This window comes from Lampetra planeri, chromosome 37 (assembly GCF_965212315.1).
Source record: "Lampetra planeri chromosome 37, kcLamPlan1.2.h2, whole genome shotgun sequence".
NCBI lineage: Eukaryota > Metazoa > Chordata > Hyperoartia > Petromyzontiformes > Petromyzontidae > Lampetra > Lampetra planeri.
Genome location: NC_136143.1, coordinates 9477533 through 9495839, shown reverse-complemented (window position 1 = coordinate 9495839; position 18307 = coordinate 9477533). Strand labels below are relative to the sequence as shown.

The window sequence follows — 18307 nt, the reverse complement described above, 5'->3', positions numbered from 1 at the left end:
AAGTCGAGCAGTGGCGGAAAAGTAGCAGAATTTCAATTGCAGCCAGTCCAGTGCGGGAGCACAGATGCGGGAGCGTGCAAGTACAAGATGGCAATGGATGTATCCGTACTGTCATCCACCGCATCGCTCCCGCAAGCTCAGTGACGAGCTGCTCGTGCAAGGTGGGCTTGTCACCCCGAGCGCCATCCAGCTCTTCAGATGTGTTTTCAGTAAAGTCACGTAGAAGGGAAGTAATAAAATAATAAAAATAAAACATAATAAAATAATTCTCACGACGTTTCGGCTGCATGCGTTGTAGCCGAAACGTCGTGAGAATTATTTTATTATGTTTTATTTTTATTATTTTATTACTTCCCTTCTATGTGACTTTACCGAAAGAACCAAGAAGATGAATCCCTGCAGTCACGAAAGCTTTAAATCGAAATGTGTTTTCAGGTTGCACCGCGCGCTGTTCGGCACGGTTGCCCGACGTTTTTGCTCCACGTGCCGCGCAAACTTCTTCCAGAGCCGAGATCGAGCGTGGCACCGTTGGCCGTGCAAGGTGAACTGGGAGTCATCCATCTCCTCGCACGCCGTCGACAAAGCGTCGCGCAGCGAGCGACACTTCTTTGACGCGCGCTGCATTGCCGAGCGGCCTCGCGCTCGTTACTCGAGGGACCCATTCAGCTGGGGCTTGAAAGCCATTCAAGCGCGCGAGCCCGTCAATAGGGTGCATCGGGGATGACGAGTTCAACAAACTGACCATTGTGACGTAATCAGTCGCTTTCCATTGAAGCCGCGGTTGTTTTTTTCGTCAAGCAGCAATGCCAAGCGGAGTTGCCGTGACGTGAATGCTGAAGAGACAGGCTGCTGCCCCCCCCACCCCCCCGCTGCTGGAGGATTTTGCGGTTTCTACCACCGTTGACTGGGCGGAGATGAACACTTTTCAATGCTCGTTTGAGCAAAAGGAGAAAATGTAAAATATATCTTTATAATTCCTACTTCTCAAAAATGTGGTCTCTTCTTCTTGGTTCTTTCGGTAAAGTCGCGTAGAAGGGAAATAATAAAATAATAAAAATAAAACATCATAAAATAATTCTCACCACGTTTCGGCCACAACGCAAGCAGCCGTCCTCAAGTGAAGACCGAAATAACCAAGAAGATGAATCCCTGCAGTCACGAAAGCTTTAAATCGAAATTTAATGTGGTATCTGTTCGAATAAAAAGTAACAAAACTCGAGTGTAGTGAGTTCACGGGGTCTCACAACTGCAGTAAAAAAAAGAGCATCATGTTTAATTTGATTCTGCACACATTTTGGCTAAATCCTCGCTCTGAGAATGTTAATGTGTGCTCGACTTGTCACGCGGTGAAGATTACTTTTTGTATGCAGAGCAGATAGATAACTGCTGCCCCCTCTCTTCTGTGTGGCTCAAAGGTCACTAGAAGGGCACCTTCAGAGGCGGCTCTGTGATGTCCGCTTCTGTGGGCCGTTGTCTGACATGAAGAAGGATTTGCACTGCTCTGATGGTTACGATCGGGATCAAACTGGGGACAGACTTATTAAATAATTGTATATATATAACAAAAAATTGGATGTATCAAACAATGCGGCTAGTGAAGGTTTGGTTACCATTGTCTATTTTATTCTGCCAGCTCTTCCAGTTGTCCGTTGCGAGAGAATTATGTAAGGACGCATTTTCAGCGTTGAAGATAAACTAGTGTAAGTCCCAAAGCTTAAGAAATTACCATGCCATGTGTGTGTGCCTGTCTGTCAGACCTCGTGTATATTCCTTCATTAGCCAAGCCCGTCATTGTGCATATTTTTGGATTAAGAGGTTATATAAAAAAAAATAAGCAAATCAAATCAATTCCACCGATTCTCGATCTACCAATGAATGAAGGTCTTCCCACGTTACGGGGGATTTTTTTTTACCATACTTCACCAAGCTGATCAGTGCAGGTTGGTGGGGGGGGGTGGGCGCTATTGGTTCTGATATCACTCGCCACTAATGCTAACCAAGACCAGGAATTTAATTTCAGCTACCGGCTTTTGGGTGCGGTGCACTAATCACTGGTCCATCGCTTCATCTCGAAGAAGCAATATGAGAATAACAAGCCAGAGTCTATTTAAAATCATTATCTCCACGAGTCACTTATTTTTTCCTGTGACCGACAGTCTCACTCCCAATGAAGGGTCTTCATTTGCACTGAGTACATCATAACGTCACCTCTACTCCCTCTCTATCATAATGAATGTAATCTTCGAAAAGCCAGTGCTTCTTGAAATTATGCATTTGTTGCAGCGTCTTGATACGCGATCGAATTTGGACACTTTACAACATCCACACCTTCGTGACTGCAGGAATCCATACTCTTTGGTTCTTTCGGTAAAGTCACGTGGGTAAAAAAAATAACAGATCACGACGTTTCGATCGCCACACAAGCAATCACCTGAGGACGATTGCTTGTGTGGCGATCGAAACGTCGTGATCTATTATTTTTTCTACCTACGTGACTTTACCGAAAGAACCAAAGAGTATCGACACTTTAGTTTGTACAAATCACAACTTCTGTCGCTCGCGATTATGTGGTTGCATGCGAGCATGGGGGTGGGTAAATGGGTAAATGCGTGGGTTTGTGTGTGGGTGGGCGCGTGAAGCAGGTGGGTGGCTGGGTGCGTGGGTGTGTGGATGCGTGGGTGTGTGGGTGCGTGGGTGTGTGGATGGGTGTGTGGGTGCGTGGGTGAGTGGGTAAGTGTGTGGGTAGGTTTACGGTTAGGTCTGTGGGTGTGTAAGTTCGTGGGTGTGTGCATGGGTCGGGGTGTAGGTTCATGCGTGAGTGGGTGGGTGGATGAGTGAGTGGGTGGATGAGTGAGTGGGTGGATGAGTGAGTGTGTGACTGGGTGGATCACGGGTGTGTGGGTGCGTGGGTAGGTCCGTGGGTGGGTGGGTGAGTTTGAGCACCTGAACCACACAGGTAGAAAGAGCATTACCGTTTTCATGAATAGACAACTGCTGTACGTACCTTTGTTTGCACGTTCACCAAACGTACGTGTGTTTAATGCAGACTTGATTTCTTGCAAAAGGTTTCTATTTGGTGATTGAACATCTTAACACCTAAATTTTGATTTAAAGCTTTCGTGACTGCAGGGATTCATATTCTTGGTTCTTTCGGTAAAGTCACGTAGAAGGGAAATAATAAAATACTAAAAATATTAAACAATAAAAAATCTCACGACGTTTCGACTGCAACACAAGCACAAACACACCTGATGATAATTGCTTGTGTTGCAGTCGAAACGTCGTGAGAATTGTTATTGTTTTATATTTTTATTATTTTATTATTTCCCTTCTACGTGACTTTACCGAAAGAACCAGGAATATCTTAACACCTGTTTTATTGCCAGAAACGGTAAAATCTATTCTTATTTTTTCATACTTTGATGCTTGCAAAAAAAGGTCCCGTTCTCTACGTATCTCATTCGATCGCTCACAACAAATTCCACACCGTGCAAAAGTTGATCACCCAGGAATTGATTGACCCAATTTCCTTCACCATTGTGAGTCGATGTCAAGAAAATTAAATGTCGAATCAATTTCAAAACGTAATTTAGGCCAAGACCCTCGAAAATGTACGATTTGACAGCATGCGAGGTTTTATGTGTGTGTTTGTTTCCTCATTTAATTTAATAGGATACTTAAAATGTTTCATCGCAGGCAATTGAGTTGTTTTAATTAATCAAATTTAATTATGGGGGTGGGGTTACATTTTTTTTCGACACCTGTGCATGGTGTTTGTAATATGTAGGCCAGGGGGTTTATATTCTGATGATGAGCCCCTGTTGGTGCAGTGTAAACAGCCAATAAAGCCGCCGTAAGAGTAAAATCTCTCCGTTAAGCCTCTCTCGTATTCGCAGCCTCGGCAATCATTTCCTTTTTCGTTCGTAATTAGCGCGCAATCCTCACTCACTCACTACCCCCCCCCCCCCTGTCGATGGAATCCCTCAGTGGAGGTGACGGGAGAAAAATCCCTTGACGAATATCAAAAAACATAAAATTAAAAATAACATGTGCAGCGACGGCGCTTTCTCCGCAGAGAGACGCGTCACGTAGTGCGGGGACGACGCTTGCGACTTTAATTTTAAACTAAAAATATACATGTTGTTTATTTCACCAGGTAAGACCCCACTTGAGCTGTGTAGTTTTTTTCTCACAAGCGACCTGGCCACAAATGATAGGTCGACGAAGTGGCTTAACATCGTGTGGAAATTTATAGCAGACAAATATTCTAACCGCGTGGTGTTGCTTCTAAATGTGGAGGGAAAAACCGGAGGACCCGGAGAAAAATCCACGCGATCACGGGGAGAGAGACACCGCAAAATCCAAATATACAGCAGCAGGCGGCAGGGTCTGGATCGAACCCACGACCTCCTGTATACCAGGCGAGGTAGTTAACATTTTCTAGCCACCGTGATGATGATGTTGAGAGAGAGAGAGACACGCAAACTCCAAATCTACAGCAAGCGTCAGGGTCTGGATCGAACCCACGACCTCCTGTATACCAGGCGAGGTAGTTAACATCTCTCAGCCACCATGATGATGATGAGAGAGATACGCAAACTCCAAATCTACAGCAAGTGTCAGTGTCGGGATCGAACCTACGACGTCCTGTATACCAGGCGAGGTAGTTAACATCTCTCAGCCACCATGATGATGATGAGAGAGATACGCAAACTCCAAATCTACAGCAAGCGTCAGGGTCGGGATCGAACCTACGACCTCCTGTATACCAGGCGAGGTAGTTAACATCTCTCAGCCACCATGATGATGATGAGAGAGACACGCAAACTCCAAATCTACAGCAAGCGTCAGGGTCGGGATCGAACCTACGACCTCCTGTATACCAGGCGAGGTAGTTAACATCTCTCAGCCACCATGATGATGATGAGAGAGACACGCAAACTCCAAATCTACAGCAAGCGTCAGGGTCGGGATCGAACCTACGACCTCCTGTATACCAGGCGAGGTAGTTAACATCTCTCAGCCACCATGATGATGATGAGAGAGACACGCAAACTCCAAATCTACAGCAAGCGTCAGGGTCGGGATCGAACCTACGACCTCCTGTATACCAGGCGAGGTAGTTAACATCTCTCAGCCACCATGATGATGATGAGAGAGACACGCAAACTCCAAATCTACAGCAAGCGTCAGGGTCGGGATCGAACCTACGACCTCCTGTATACCAGGCGAGGTAGTTAACATCTCGCCACGGGGGGCGGAGGAGGAATACGGGAAGCCAAACGCGCAAGACGCGCCGAGATGTTAAACGGTGGAAGCGTTTGACATCTTGGGTATCATTGTCACGAAGCTTGAGGTGGAGCAGTTGGAGTGAAACCCGTAAGCAAGATGAAGGAAGGCAAGGTTGTCCAGACAAAGATTTGTATGGCACCGAAAGCCTGACACTTGGCGACGATGATGATGACAAGGGAACACTCAAAGCCATATGGTTGTGGGTGTAACAGCAGCCCTTGAAGGATGCGTTAATCGGGCAACAGGGGGAGACATTGAAGGTCAGATGTCAACTTTCAAGTAACGACGGGATATGGCAGGTTAGGGATGAAAGTGATGTTTTATTTACACACTTAATATTTATTTTCATGTTTATTCGATGTTTCATCACATTTGTTTTTTCCATAAAGGATATTCTTGCACCCCCCCCCCTTCCCTCCTCCTATGGATGGCCCTGCCTATGAACGGTGGTCATCCCCATCCAAGGTCTATCCAGGCTCAAGCACTGCTTAGCTTCCGGGATCTGATGAGAAATGTGGGGCGTTCCGAGTCTGCAGATCACAATTCTGTGATCTGGTGACAGTCTTGACGTTTCTTTCATTTGGATAAATAAAAGAGTATTAATGTTATTGTAGGCACTGACACGGATTTTTAATCCAGATCACAATTCTGCTCTTTCCCATATTTGTCAAGGAATGGACTGTGCGATTCTAGAGGTTTCTTTTATTTGGATAAATAACAGAGTATCAATATTATTATAGGCACTAACACGGATTATTTTTATATAGTTGGTTTGAACATATAAAATAAAATGATTGAAATTCACATCACACCTCTTGACAGAAGACCTGGCGTTTTTTGTCCTGTCACCAGATATATTCATGCAGTGCCTTTCCAAAAAAGCCTCCAAGCTTACATTTCAAGTACCGCAGTGCCAAGATATGATCACTTGGAGGCTTTTAAAAAAAATCCCAAATGCAATAGGGTTATTTAAATCAAATGTGATTCACAAGCTTACATTTCAAGGAGCGCAGGACCAAGATATGATCACTTAGAGGTGGGTTTTTTCCCCGCCTCAAAAATACCAATTGCAATAGGCGGGTTACTTAAATCAAACGCGATCCGCAATGTGTCTTTCATCCAGACTTTGGTGCTATCCGGCATGGCTGGTAGGGGGTTTTCTCGCCTTTGGCAGGTAGGAGGTGAGGGCGGCTGTCATTTCTAAAGGGAGCCAAGAAGTCCACGTGGTGATGTGTCGAATGTGAACAGCACGTGGGGTATGGCGGTGCACGTCTTTTGGATCCAAGCGTTGGCGGATGTTTGTATGTGCGTATGTTGAACTTCTTTCGCGCCGTACGTAGCCAACCGTGCTAATCGAAGGTGCTGGCAACACCATTAGGCATCATCACCACCATCACAACACCCATCACTATCACACAACACCATTACACATCACCACCACCATCACACAACACTCATCACATCACACAACACCCATCACATCACACAACACCATTACACATCACCACCACCATCACACAACACCCATCACATCACACAACACCATTACACATCACCACCACCATCACACAACACCATTACACATCACCACCACCACCATCACACACCACCCATTACATCACACAACAGCATTACACATCACCACCACCACCACCATCACACAACACCATTACACATCACCACCACCATCACAACACCCATCACATCACAGAACACCATTACACATCACCACCACCATCACACAACACTCATCACATCACCACCATCACACAACACCCATCACATCACACAACACCATTACACATCACCACCACCACCATCACACAACACCATTACATCACACAACACCATTACACATCACCACCACCTTCACACAACACCATTACACATCACCACCACCTTCACACAACACAATACACCCATTACACCGTGACCATGTAGAGATTTGCAAAACTTCCAAACCTGCAGAGCTGCGAGGTCACCGAGAGATGGCAGTACAGTGAGCGGGTTCATGAACCCATCTGTGCAAGTCCTTCGAGTGCTCTCCCCTCATTTGTTCCCTGAGCACTTTCGATTTTGCTCACACACCTAAAACACTTTTGAAAAAATGCATTGGCCACAAGTCCTAATGCTTACACTCTCCTTTAAAACAAGAGTCTTGAGACTCGGTGAAGCTTTCCAGTTAAGTTGTCGCATATCCCACCGTATACTCCTTGCCCTCGCCAATGAATTGCTAAGTTTGACTTGTGAGGCACCACGCGGCGTAGGCTCGCTCTCCAAGACAGAGGAACGACAGGCGAGCGGGAAGGCAGCCACGCGATGAGCCGGTGCCAACAATTCCCCAAGCTTTGCCGTCCTCTATATAGCAAGATGCTATTGGCCAATTCATGAGTGCTTGATGTGGGGGGAAAACCGGAGCACCTAGAAGATGAACTGCCCATACTGAGTGCAGTGTTTGGATTTAACTAATTTTCTATAGATGCTCAAATTTACGGCTCTTTCACATATTCGCAGATACCTCAGTCGCCAGCGAGTGAGATATGCGACGTCTTGTCTAAACATGTTCTAAAGCCTCAGCACTCGAACTGGACCTGCCCATTAGGCCTGTCTCTGTGTGTTCCTACCCCTGGCTGCGTGGGGAATAACCCATGGGCGACCCTCAGTGGAATAGCCCACAAATCCGTATTAGAAAACAAATTAAAGAGGTTATTGGCTGGCTCAGTGGGAGAATAATCTCCTTATGCAAGGAACTGCACCAACACGCATGTGTCTGTGTTGACCTCGTCTTAGCTGTTTCTGAGTTCGACACTGAGCGACCAAGCACAACATTCCTTTGGTTAAACCACGCAAAAAACCTCCACGAAGACAGACCGACGGTGCAAGTAAGTTAGTAAGGCATTCATACCTCGCACATCAATGTACGTGGGCAAGACAAATTCGAGATTGTACCACGGCTACATTTTTTGTTTGTTCGTAAAGGTGGTGAAAGGTGTCGCCATGAAATTACTTTTCATTTCCACGGCTGGTGGAATGGCCTCCCCACTAGGTGGTATTTTGGCCTGCTCTTCGATGCTGGACTACTCTTCTTGGAAGAGCTGGGATTATCCACACTTTACCCCCACCGCACGCAACGACTAACTATGGCGCACCCATTTATACTTCTCGGTGGACAAGAATCCCGTAACCATTGTTTCATCTGCAGCCATTGTTTCAACGGCATCCATTGTTTCAACTGCAACCATTGTTTTTCAACTGCAACCATTGTTTTAACGGCATACATTGCTTCAACTGCTTCCATTGTTTCGATTGCATCCATTGTTTTTCAACTGCATCCACTTTTTCAACTGCAACCATTGTTGTAACTGCATCCACTTTTTCAACTGCAATCATTGTTTTAACTGCAATCATTGTTTCAACTGCATCCATTGTTTCAACTGCATCCATTGTTTCAACTGCAACCATTGTTTTTCAACTGCCATTGTTGGGAGATCTCTAACCGAACTGGCGAATTTTTAATTTCAAGTACAGTGGCTCAGCCATTTCACAACGACAACAAACCGATTCTTTGGTAAATTGGGAAATATAAGGCTGTGGGTTACAAAAAACTACTGCACTGTACGTAATGATCTCATGGACATTATTTATTTATGGAAATTAAGCACAACGATAATAAAAGTTGGTGTTTATCAATGACAGCTTCAAGTGCGTCTCAAGACTCCTTTCCAAAAGGGTCTCCCGCATTGGAGTGTTTGGCCAATTTCAGTGTTTGGTCTGTGGGAGGAGAACTGGGGTACCTGGAGAGAATCCACCAAATCTGAGGAGGGATAACACTCCAAAGCCTCTGCAAAGGAAGCTCAGGAAAAGGTTCTGCGTGGGTTTTTTTCTGCGGTGGCGCTGTGTGTAGCTCTCCACGTACAAAAAAAGGATCCCCAGTTCACTGGATTATTTTGATTTGAAAAAAAAAAAGTTATTCACGTGTAAGTTTATCACATATATCGCTGCACTGGAGGAGGGGTTTTCTGCTGTTAAATATAGTACCCATATTATTCTGCAATCCTTACCCATAGGAAGTGCAAACAAAGGAAGATATTGAAAATATATATTTATCACTTGACTCTCTGTCATTCACAGCGATAGAATCGCATCAGGGAGACCTCCGAGATGCTGATTGTACCCTCATTCGACGCGTGAACAACAGCGGAGGTGCGCACCTCCAATATCGCTCAGTGCGCAGCATGAAAGCAATGCATTGTGCCGTCTCTAAGCGCAAACTCAAAAACGCTCGCCCTGCCACGTATCACTGGGAGCTAAAAATACGTAACGTGAAGAAGGCGCCCTTGCAAACAATCTGTCACACACATGCGCCCATCATTTTCGGCTGGGGAATTTCCCCTTGCGCAGCGGTTAAGTGCAAGGCGACCTGAGTCGGAGGTGAGCGACATCAAAAGCACACTTCCCTTGGAAGCAAAGTCGGCAAGTGCTTTTATCCGGAGCAGTGTGCTTGTATCAGAATGTTGCCCTGAGCCTTCTCCCACCAGTGGAGTGTAAGCATGTGTTGCTCATATCAGAACTTTAATTCATCGCACATAAATGTTCCTTTATTTATGTGCTACGAAGGGCCATTGGAAAATAACATCCCCCAATGTAAAATTTTCCTTTAAAGGCCACAATTTTGTTGATGTATTGAATTTACTTATTTCAATTATTATTATCTATGCTTGTGCACCCAATGCCAATGCATTTTGGTCAAGGGGGTTATTTTGACCATACTTCACCACACTGGTTGCCAAGTGCCTGGCGGATGTGGGTGCCCTTATTGAGTATGGCTCCTCGGGTCACTCAAGGAACCTCAGGCGTGGCGGCTATTGATGAAGTGCAACACCCATACAGAAGTCTTTCATTCAGGTCGTTGAGCCACATCATTTGCGTCGGGAATAGCGGAGCGGTGCGTCACTGTGATGATGATGATGCCCCCCCCCACTCTTCGTATTTGTGAACTGGACCACTGAGTTCGTGAGATGTTTCGCGGTTCTGTTCTGGGTGACCATAGTTGCTCACTGCAGAGAGGGATTTTACACTTGACATTTTTTTGCATCTGCTGGTTTTTTGTGGCCCATAAACTTATGTGGATGATCGACGGCTGTCGGAGGTGTACGTATTGTGCTGTATTTCCAATTGTGCCCCCCCCCACCCCAGAACTGTTTATACATGACCTTTGCTTGCTCTTATTTATCATGAGTTTGAACATTTCAGCCGTATTTAGTCTGTGCTTCTAACTCTTTCCTGCAAGTTTATTGCCATTGGACGTTGTAATGACGATGCTGACAGCACATCTAAGTTGGATGTTTTCTCCGTGGAACTGTGTGCCTCTATACTCCGATCCACGTCTTGCAAAATATCGTATGCTGTTGTGAATAAGTTTGGCAAAAATGTACCGGACTGTCTGACTCCCCAATGAACATGTACGTTGGCATTTCCTTCGTGTAATCTTCGTGCAGCTGTTCCATGTTGGCAAATGTTTTGTTTTACTTAACAAAACAATAAATTTATGCCTTTCCTTGTGACAGCTTGGATGACTGCATTAATTTCTCCTGAGCCAAATGCCTTTGTCAAAGCCTACAATGGTCAGGCGCCATGGTGAATGAAACTCAATGGGTTTTTTTTCCAGAACCTGATTAATGGTTTTGTCTGTAATCGATGGAAGACAAACCTTTGCTAAACACTGCTTGCTCACATGGTTCGTTGGCCTCTAAATTTTCCTTAATGTCTTCTCAACAATGTTAGTGAACAATTTGTATGTGTGTTGAACTTCTTTCGCACCATACATAGCTAACCGTGCTCATTGGAGGTGTGGGAAATGTGTGAAAATGGGCTAGAAGGTATGTAGGACTTTCACAAGTTTGATCTGAGTTTGAAAATAGAACAATGATTTAGGCATCATTCCAAGATCAGTCTTTCAATTCTATTTAAGTATTTGTTGAACAAGTCTGCTGATACTGGTAGGAACCACCTGGTTCCACCAGCCCACAGGGGATTATTGTGTCTGTCCGTCCGTCGTGCAGGGAGAGGCTGGGTGGGGAGGGAGGGGCTGGGTGGGGAGGGAGGGGCTGGGTGGGGAGGTGAGGGTGGGGAGGGGCTGGGTGGGGAGGGTGGGGAGGGGCTGGGTGGGGAGGGTGGGGAGGGGCTGGGTGGGGGTGGGGAGGGTGGGGCTGGGTGGGGGGTGGGAGGAGTGGGGCTGGGTTGGGAGGGGCTGGTCACCCCGTGGTGCCCTTATAAAACTCAACGTTTAACCTACTCACGCCGGCTTGTGCCCGCCCTCACAGTCGGCCATATTTGCGGAATACACCACGCTGCCGTTGACCCTGGCCATTGACCGAGCAACCCAACGTTCCTACCAGCTCCCTCCGCAGGAATGTGTTATTGTTTTTACAATTAGTCCCACTTTTTTCACACCGGATGTAGCCAACCGCGCTAATCAGAGGTTCTTTATTGAAGTGCGAAGTGCAGAGTTGACTTCTTCCTGTGTGGCATCTGGAACCTTTTTCTCTTCATCTGAAAGATGATCTGATGTATAGGCTATGTCATTTCATTTCCTATTGGAGATCTGCTTGAAATTCCTCCATTGATTTTACAATGGAGGGAATGTTTATGGTTCTATCCTTCTCCATAAGGGCTACCACATGTAAATGTTTTTAAATGCAAATCATCAACATCCTTATTGCTGCTTTAATGCTCCCATACCTTGCTATGATGTCTTCAATCATGATTGTCTTTGTGTTCATTGATTCTTTTTCTCATTATTTTCCTAATCGTTCTCTGTATTCAATCTTCAGTTTCGCATCTCTGTCTAGTTTTATATTTATCCTCTTCCTCAGCAACGAATCGTTTTGTGGTTTCAGACAATCGTCTTAGTGTGTTCTGCTTTCTTATCTATCACCCAACTTTCAATGCACTATTCCAATTCTATGTTGGTTAGACCACTATAAAAAGCGGTAACATCTGTCTCATCGATTTGATGGAGAAGGTTGCAACTCTTCTTCAGAAGCACGGAGTTCTTCACTGCTTTCCTTTACACCTCACCAACAATATCCCACGTTTGGGAGGAGCAAGGTATTAACAAAAAAGTGATCAAATATTGTTATTTTCAATTAAAAAATTAGATGTTTTTTTTTCTCCCGAGGATAGGGCTTCCTTGTCATAGGAGATTCTCAAACCCCAGTTCTCTGGCACCACTGCTGCAGAGTTCAGTGTTTACCGTTCTGCAGACGCATGCAACGTTACCTCGTTTGTTAAAGGAGAGGATTTGGTAACCGTGGGTTTGGTAACCGTTGGGTAACCTGCACCACGATGGGGCGTGAGGACTGGAGTTTGAGAGACCGTTATCCAGGAAAATTGCAGCGGTTTTAATGTTTTAGAAATGTAAACGGTAGGCAGGTCAAGATTAATCGTTTCAAAACAAAATCTCATGCTCATGGTACATGCATCAAACACGCAACGTGGCGAATCACTATTCACGATCCATACAAATTACATGCAGCAAAATATCGTACGATGCTCGCGTTACATTTAGGCAACACAATTTTTTAAAATCACGGTTTTTGCCGATCACAGGCTCAAAGGCCTAAAACACATGCCAAGCAGCCAGCGAACAAACAGCAAACCGTCAACGTGGCAATTGACAAAGCGTGGATACGTCGATTGAATTTAGCAACAGCAAGAGCGACAGAGAAGCTCAATCACAACTTGGGGAAAGAAAACTACGGCGGAGGAAATTCCAAAGAATGCGCAGAGCGGTGCAGCAAAGGGCAAGACGCGGTAAAGAGAAGTGCTTTTGACCTGCATTGTGTTGGTTGAACACAGTATGGATGAGCTGAAACAGTCAGTCTGGCAGGTCGATTCCTCGAAATGGGTAGAGGAACGAAACTGTACAAACGAGCCAAAAGAAAAAAATGAGAAACAATACAAAGGAGATGGTAAAAATGAGACCAGAAAATAAGCTGCTCCTTCAATCATAATCGCGACCCCACGAATCGTGACAATTCATCATACCACTCGGATGGGGTCGGGGGGAGGGAGGGAGGGGTGGTGGTAAGCATTGCCGTCCCCACGTGGGGGACACCGCACTGATTTTGTCGCCGTTCTTTGCTGTTTTACATTTACACATAATGCACCCAGCCCACCGCTAGAAGGCACGCGTTGGTCATACACGCGAAGTGCCATTCACGCCACGCGTCAATCAATGCAATGCTTCACAACACCGCGTTTACGTTGGGTTTTGCGGTGACGAAGGGTGGTGGCTTGAGATGGAGCGATTGTGAGGGTGCAGTGGCTGTGGGCTTCGTGGCGTTTGGGCTGAGAGAGGCTGACGTCGGGGGCTTGATATCTGTCGAGGAGGTTGGAGGCCTATGTGTCGAATGGGGGGATGAGATGTTGATGCGCGTGGCGTGTCGGTTCCCGCTTTGAACGTAAAAAAAAGCCTCCTCGCGCTGATTAGCCTCGAATTGTAATTGCCGAAGCTGTGGGAGAGGCCACGCGTAAATGGGACTTACAAACCGTATATCCGTATTCACTGTCCCCAAGACGGTGACATAAGACGTCTTAATTCACAATGGGTGAGAGAGCCCGGCGAGATGCACACATCTACATGCCGGAGGTGTTCTGGCCTTGGAGAGGGTTATTATCGTGAACTAAGAGGCTCACTAGAGAAGCCAGCAAACAGGTCGGAGGGGTGGAAATTTGTAATACGGAGCCATTCATTGCCTGGAAACAAGATAACCGCGTGCACATTCGTTGTTTATTATATGGCGTTACATTTATGAGAAAAAAATGTACGTCAATAATCTTCTTGGTTCTTTCGGTAAAGTCACGTAGAAGGGAAATAATAAAAATTAAAAAAATTAAACATAATAAAATACAATTCTCACGACGTTTCTGCTTGCGTTGTGGCCGAAACGTCGTGAGAATTGTATTTTATGATGTTTTATTTTTATTATTTTATTATTTCTCTTCTACGTGATTTTACCGAAAGAACTAAGAAGATGAATCCCTGCAGTCACGAAAAGCTTTAAATCGAAATACATCAATAATGTTCTTTTGGTCTTTGGGTAAAGCCATAGCGAGGCAACTCTCTCGCTATATTTTTTCACCTGATGACGATTGCTTGTGCTGCGATCGAAACGTCGTGATAATTTTATTATTTTTTTCTATCTACGTGGCTTTACCGAACGACCCAACGAATATGAATTCCTGCAGTCACGAAAGCTTCAAGTCAAGATTTTACATCAATAATGATTTGCCCCAATTTGAAATTCATGGAAAATCTCGAAACAACGGTATATGACTTACGGTCCCCAAGGTGGTAGGGGTGGGAGGAACTGCTATTGTAGCCCCCCCCATCCCTCATCATCATATGTGCACCTCCGCTGCAGACTTTAGCAAGTCTCAATAATACGAGATGAGATGGAGCGACGAAACCAGCCCGTGTGCTGGTGCTGAAGCCCATCACTTCAGAATCGCGAGAGAAGGGGGAGCCAACGTGGCAAGGCCTTCATCTAGCAGTGGATCGAACACGCCTGACGACGATGACGACGCGTAGCCGCTTCATTATTAGAAATTAAAGACATCGCGGTGGATTCTAGACACGCGAACACCTTACCGTGGTCTCACAGCGCAATAAATGCGTGATGTCGATGTATCGTCACTCGATTCATCTTGGGGCGGTGTGCATCCACAAACCCATTCCCATCCCCCCGCAAGGCCATGCCCCCCCCCCCTCAACACCCCCCCCCCCCCCACACTTTCCCCTTGCCCCTGTCTGACCCCCAACTGAGCTTCCTCCACTCCCTGTCTCTCACTCCCTCCCTCCCAGACTCGACGCGCACATTCCCCCCCTCCCGTTGTCTTCTGCACGTGACCCCCCCCCCCGCTGCCCTCCCCCGGCAGCCTCCGATAGGCCCTCTCCTCTGCATCCATTTGTCAAATCTGGTTTCGCACAATAATAATAATTGTGGTGATTGATTCACCGTAGCAAGTGACCCTCGCGCGCTCCACGTTCAGCACCAGTGGTTTTGGCAATGGGGGCAGGTGTTGGATTTGCCTGCGCTCGTTGATGCTCTGTCGGGAGGGCCTCCGATGGAATTATTGGTGACGAATTAGTGCCAATTACTCTTCAAACATTGACGAGGCGTCTTGGATAAGGTGGGGGGTGGGGGGAGTTACCCACACTTGACCCCACTTCCCTCGCCGTGTGTGTGGTGGGGTGAAGTGTGTGCTGTATGTTGAACTTCTTTCGCACCGTACGTAGCCCAACCGTGCTAATCGGAGGTGCGCGGGAAGGACAACAACGCTAGACATCGAATTCTGTTAGAAAGAAAATGAGTTTTCAATCTGGATTATTTCCAAATGCACAGCTCCAGACGCATGTTTTCTAGACACTGCTGGCTGGACAGAGCCGGCGGAGGCGGCGGTGGTGGTGCTTGGTGATGGTGCTTGGATTAAAAAAAAACCCGCCCCCGCTGGTTCAGCTGCCGCGCCGGGTGGTCGAATCGAAGCGGTGACCTCCGTCTGGGTTGCGAGCCCAGAGTGGCGCGTACCGCACCGACGCGGCAACAACGTCCCGTGAGCTGCGGTGAATTGATCGAGATACGGAGGTCGCTTGCTGTCCATGCTGTTGATGGCAGCCGCATCTCTGCTATCGCTGCGAGCAGATCCCGCAAGGTGTTGGCTCAGCTCACGCCCACATCCGACCTCTAAAGTTCCGCTCTTTTACAGAGCCCATCCCGCAGCCATCTGGCTTTAGGGTTTCCCCTTTTGATAGATAACTGTTGGCTAGAAATAAGGGGGGGAGCGACGGGGGGGCTAAGGCACTGCCCCCCCCCCGCCCGCCGCCAAAAAGCACTTTTGGGTTGTGTCCGGTTTGTTTTTCCACCGGCAAAGTCAGACGACAATGACCGATTCCAGCAATTGTCGTCTGCATCGAAGCCGAACACGAAACGCGGGCAGCTGCGTTTGCTTGGGGCACGCAAAGCGACATTTCACTTTGGGCTCGGTGAACCCGCGGGGAAACCCTCACGCAGCATGCATGGCTCGGTGACATGATGACCGAAAGGTTCACAACTGCTTGTTATTACAATTTAACCCCCCCTTCTCCTCTCTCCCTCGGACGATTCAGATGAATTGCCTCAATTTAAGCTCATGATTCCATTCGAGAATGGAATTATTTTGTTGTTCTTCTTGGTTCTTTCGGTAAAGTCACGTAGAAGGGAAATAATAAAATAATAAAAATAAAACGTAATTAAATTATTCTCACGACGTTTCGGCCACAACGCAAGCAGCCGTCCTCAGGTGAGACGCTGTCTCCCCGACAGACCTGGTTTTGCGTTGTGGCTGAAACGTCGTGAGAATTATTTTATGATGTTTTATTTTTATTATTTTATTATTTCCCTTCTACGTGACTTTACCGAAAGAACCAATAAGATGAATCCCTGCAGTCACAAAAGCTTTAAATCGAAATTTATTTTGTTGTTCTTCTTGTGTGTCTTGGGGCAGTGCGGTTGTTGCCGTTGGGCGCAGCGATGCCCGACGTTTTGCTCCGCTTGCTGCGACCTCCGCGGAAAACGCGCAGCAACTGAAATTTCGCCTTCGTCGGAAAGGAAGGTGGGGGGGGGGGGGAGTGAATTTCGCTTCCTCGAGAAGAAGCTACCAGCACGTGGAGCAGAACATCGGACACCACGCTGGACAAGTGTGACGGTACAAACTCGGAAGCGCGTCGGAGAGCTGTACAGTGCAACCGAAAGACAAACACTTACGAATTGGCTGTCTTGGTGGTGGCGGGTTTAACGACGCACTTACATTTACGCCATCTAACCCAACAAAAATATTTGTGGATACTGGTTTCGAAAGCCTAACGCGTTAAAACATCTCTGCTCTGTATTGTACGGTGTCTCATTTTGTTTTCTGTCCCGTATTTGCATTTCTGTCCACTCCAATCACCGAAATGTCACGGCGGACCGCATCATTCAGAGTCACGATGCAACGCACGTATCTCGAGCGCGGGAGTCGAGGGTGCTCTGATGGATCGATGCATTGTTACACCTCCCTTTGAAAACCTCTGCGCTGAGTGACTTGAAGATGGGCGCATATTAAGCTTCATTCATCAATTATTGATTGAATTAGACATCTCCGGCTGCATCTGATACAGATCAATCGCCATGTCCACTGGCGTATTGTTTAAGCCTTCGTGTTGCTAAATCCCCGCTTGGTGTTGCCGGGAGGCGGAGGTCATATGTGGTGAGCACTCCCCGCATCGGAGAGGGCAATTCCGCGACGCCACCTCCAAATGGCAGGGTCTTGGCGCTCCGCTGTTCATTAATGCCTCCAGTGGAGGCGGTGATTACAATCGAATGGGTTTTGCCTCACCTACATTCCATTCCAGTTGCTGGTCAACTCACTGTTAAGTGGCATTCTAAGATTGAGCCGGTTGTAATAGCGCTTTGGGGTTACCAATCTAAATTGTATTGAATAATTTACCTGCGATTTTGTGAGTAAGCTTCCCATACTCGCCAGAATTAAATAATTGCGAATATAGCCATGCCTTTAATTGTCGGTATTTCATCGTCGTCGTCTTAAGCCGTCGTCTGTCCACTGCTAGACGAGCCCCCCCCCCACCCCCCACGTCTCGTGATCCTGCGATGCCACAATCTGTGCCATTTGCACGTGAACTGATGTCATCGCTTCGTCTCAGTGATGGCGGTGCTCTTGGGGTGCATTCAGTTTATGTAGATATCCACATTTATTTAATATTTTTCTTCTGCAGTTTTTATTGAAAATGCAATATTTGATATCTCAAAAACCTGATGTGATAGACAAAAACTGATGCCAGATTTGGAATCAGCACCCCAAAATTACCCTAAATCCGTTGGAATACCTTGTGCCAGAAAAAGTGTGTTGACCACATGTAATGTATGGACTAAGTAACACGCTCCTTATGCAGACAATCTAAGGCATTTCACAGTAC

General features: G+C 46.5%; 1 protein-coding gene across 1 annotated transcript in view; it reads right to left on the bottom strand.

Annotated features, from left to right (window-relative positions):
- The window catches only part of LOC144730833 (uncharacterized), a 77906-nt gene that overhangs the window by 27042 nt on the left and 32557 nt on the right, over positions 1-18307 (bottom strand). The window contains exon 2 of the mRNA XM_078611608.1: positions 13129-13215. Within this exon, the coding sequence (XP_078467734.1) occupies positions 13129-13215 (87 nt within the window). The remainder of the gene's footprint in view (positions 1-13128; positions 13216-18307) is intronic.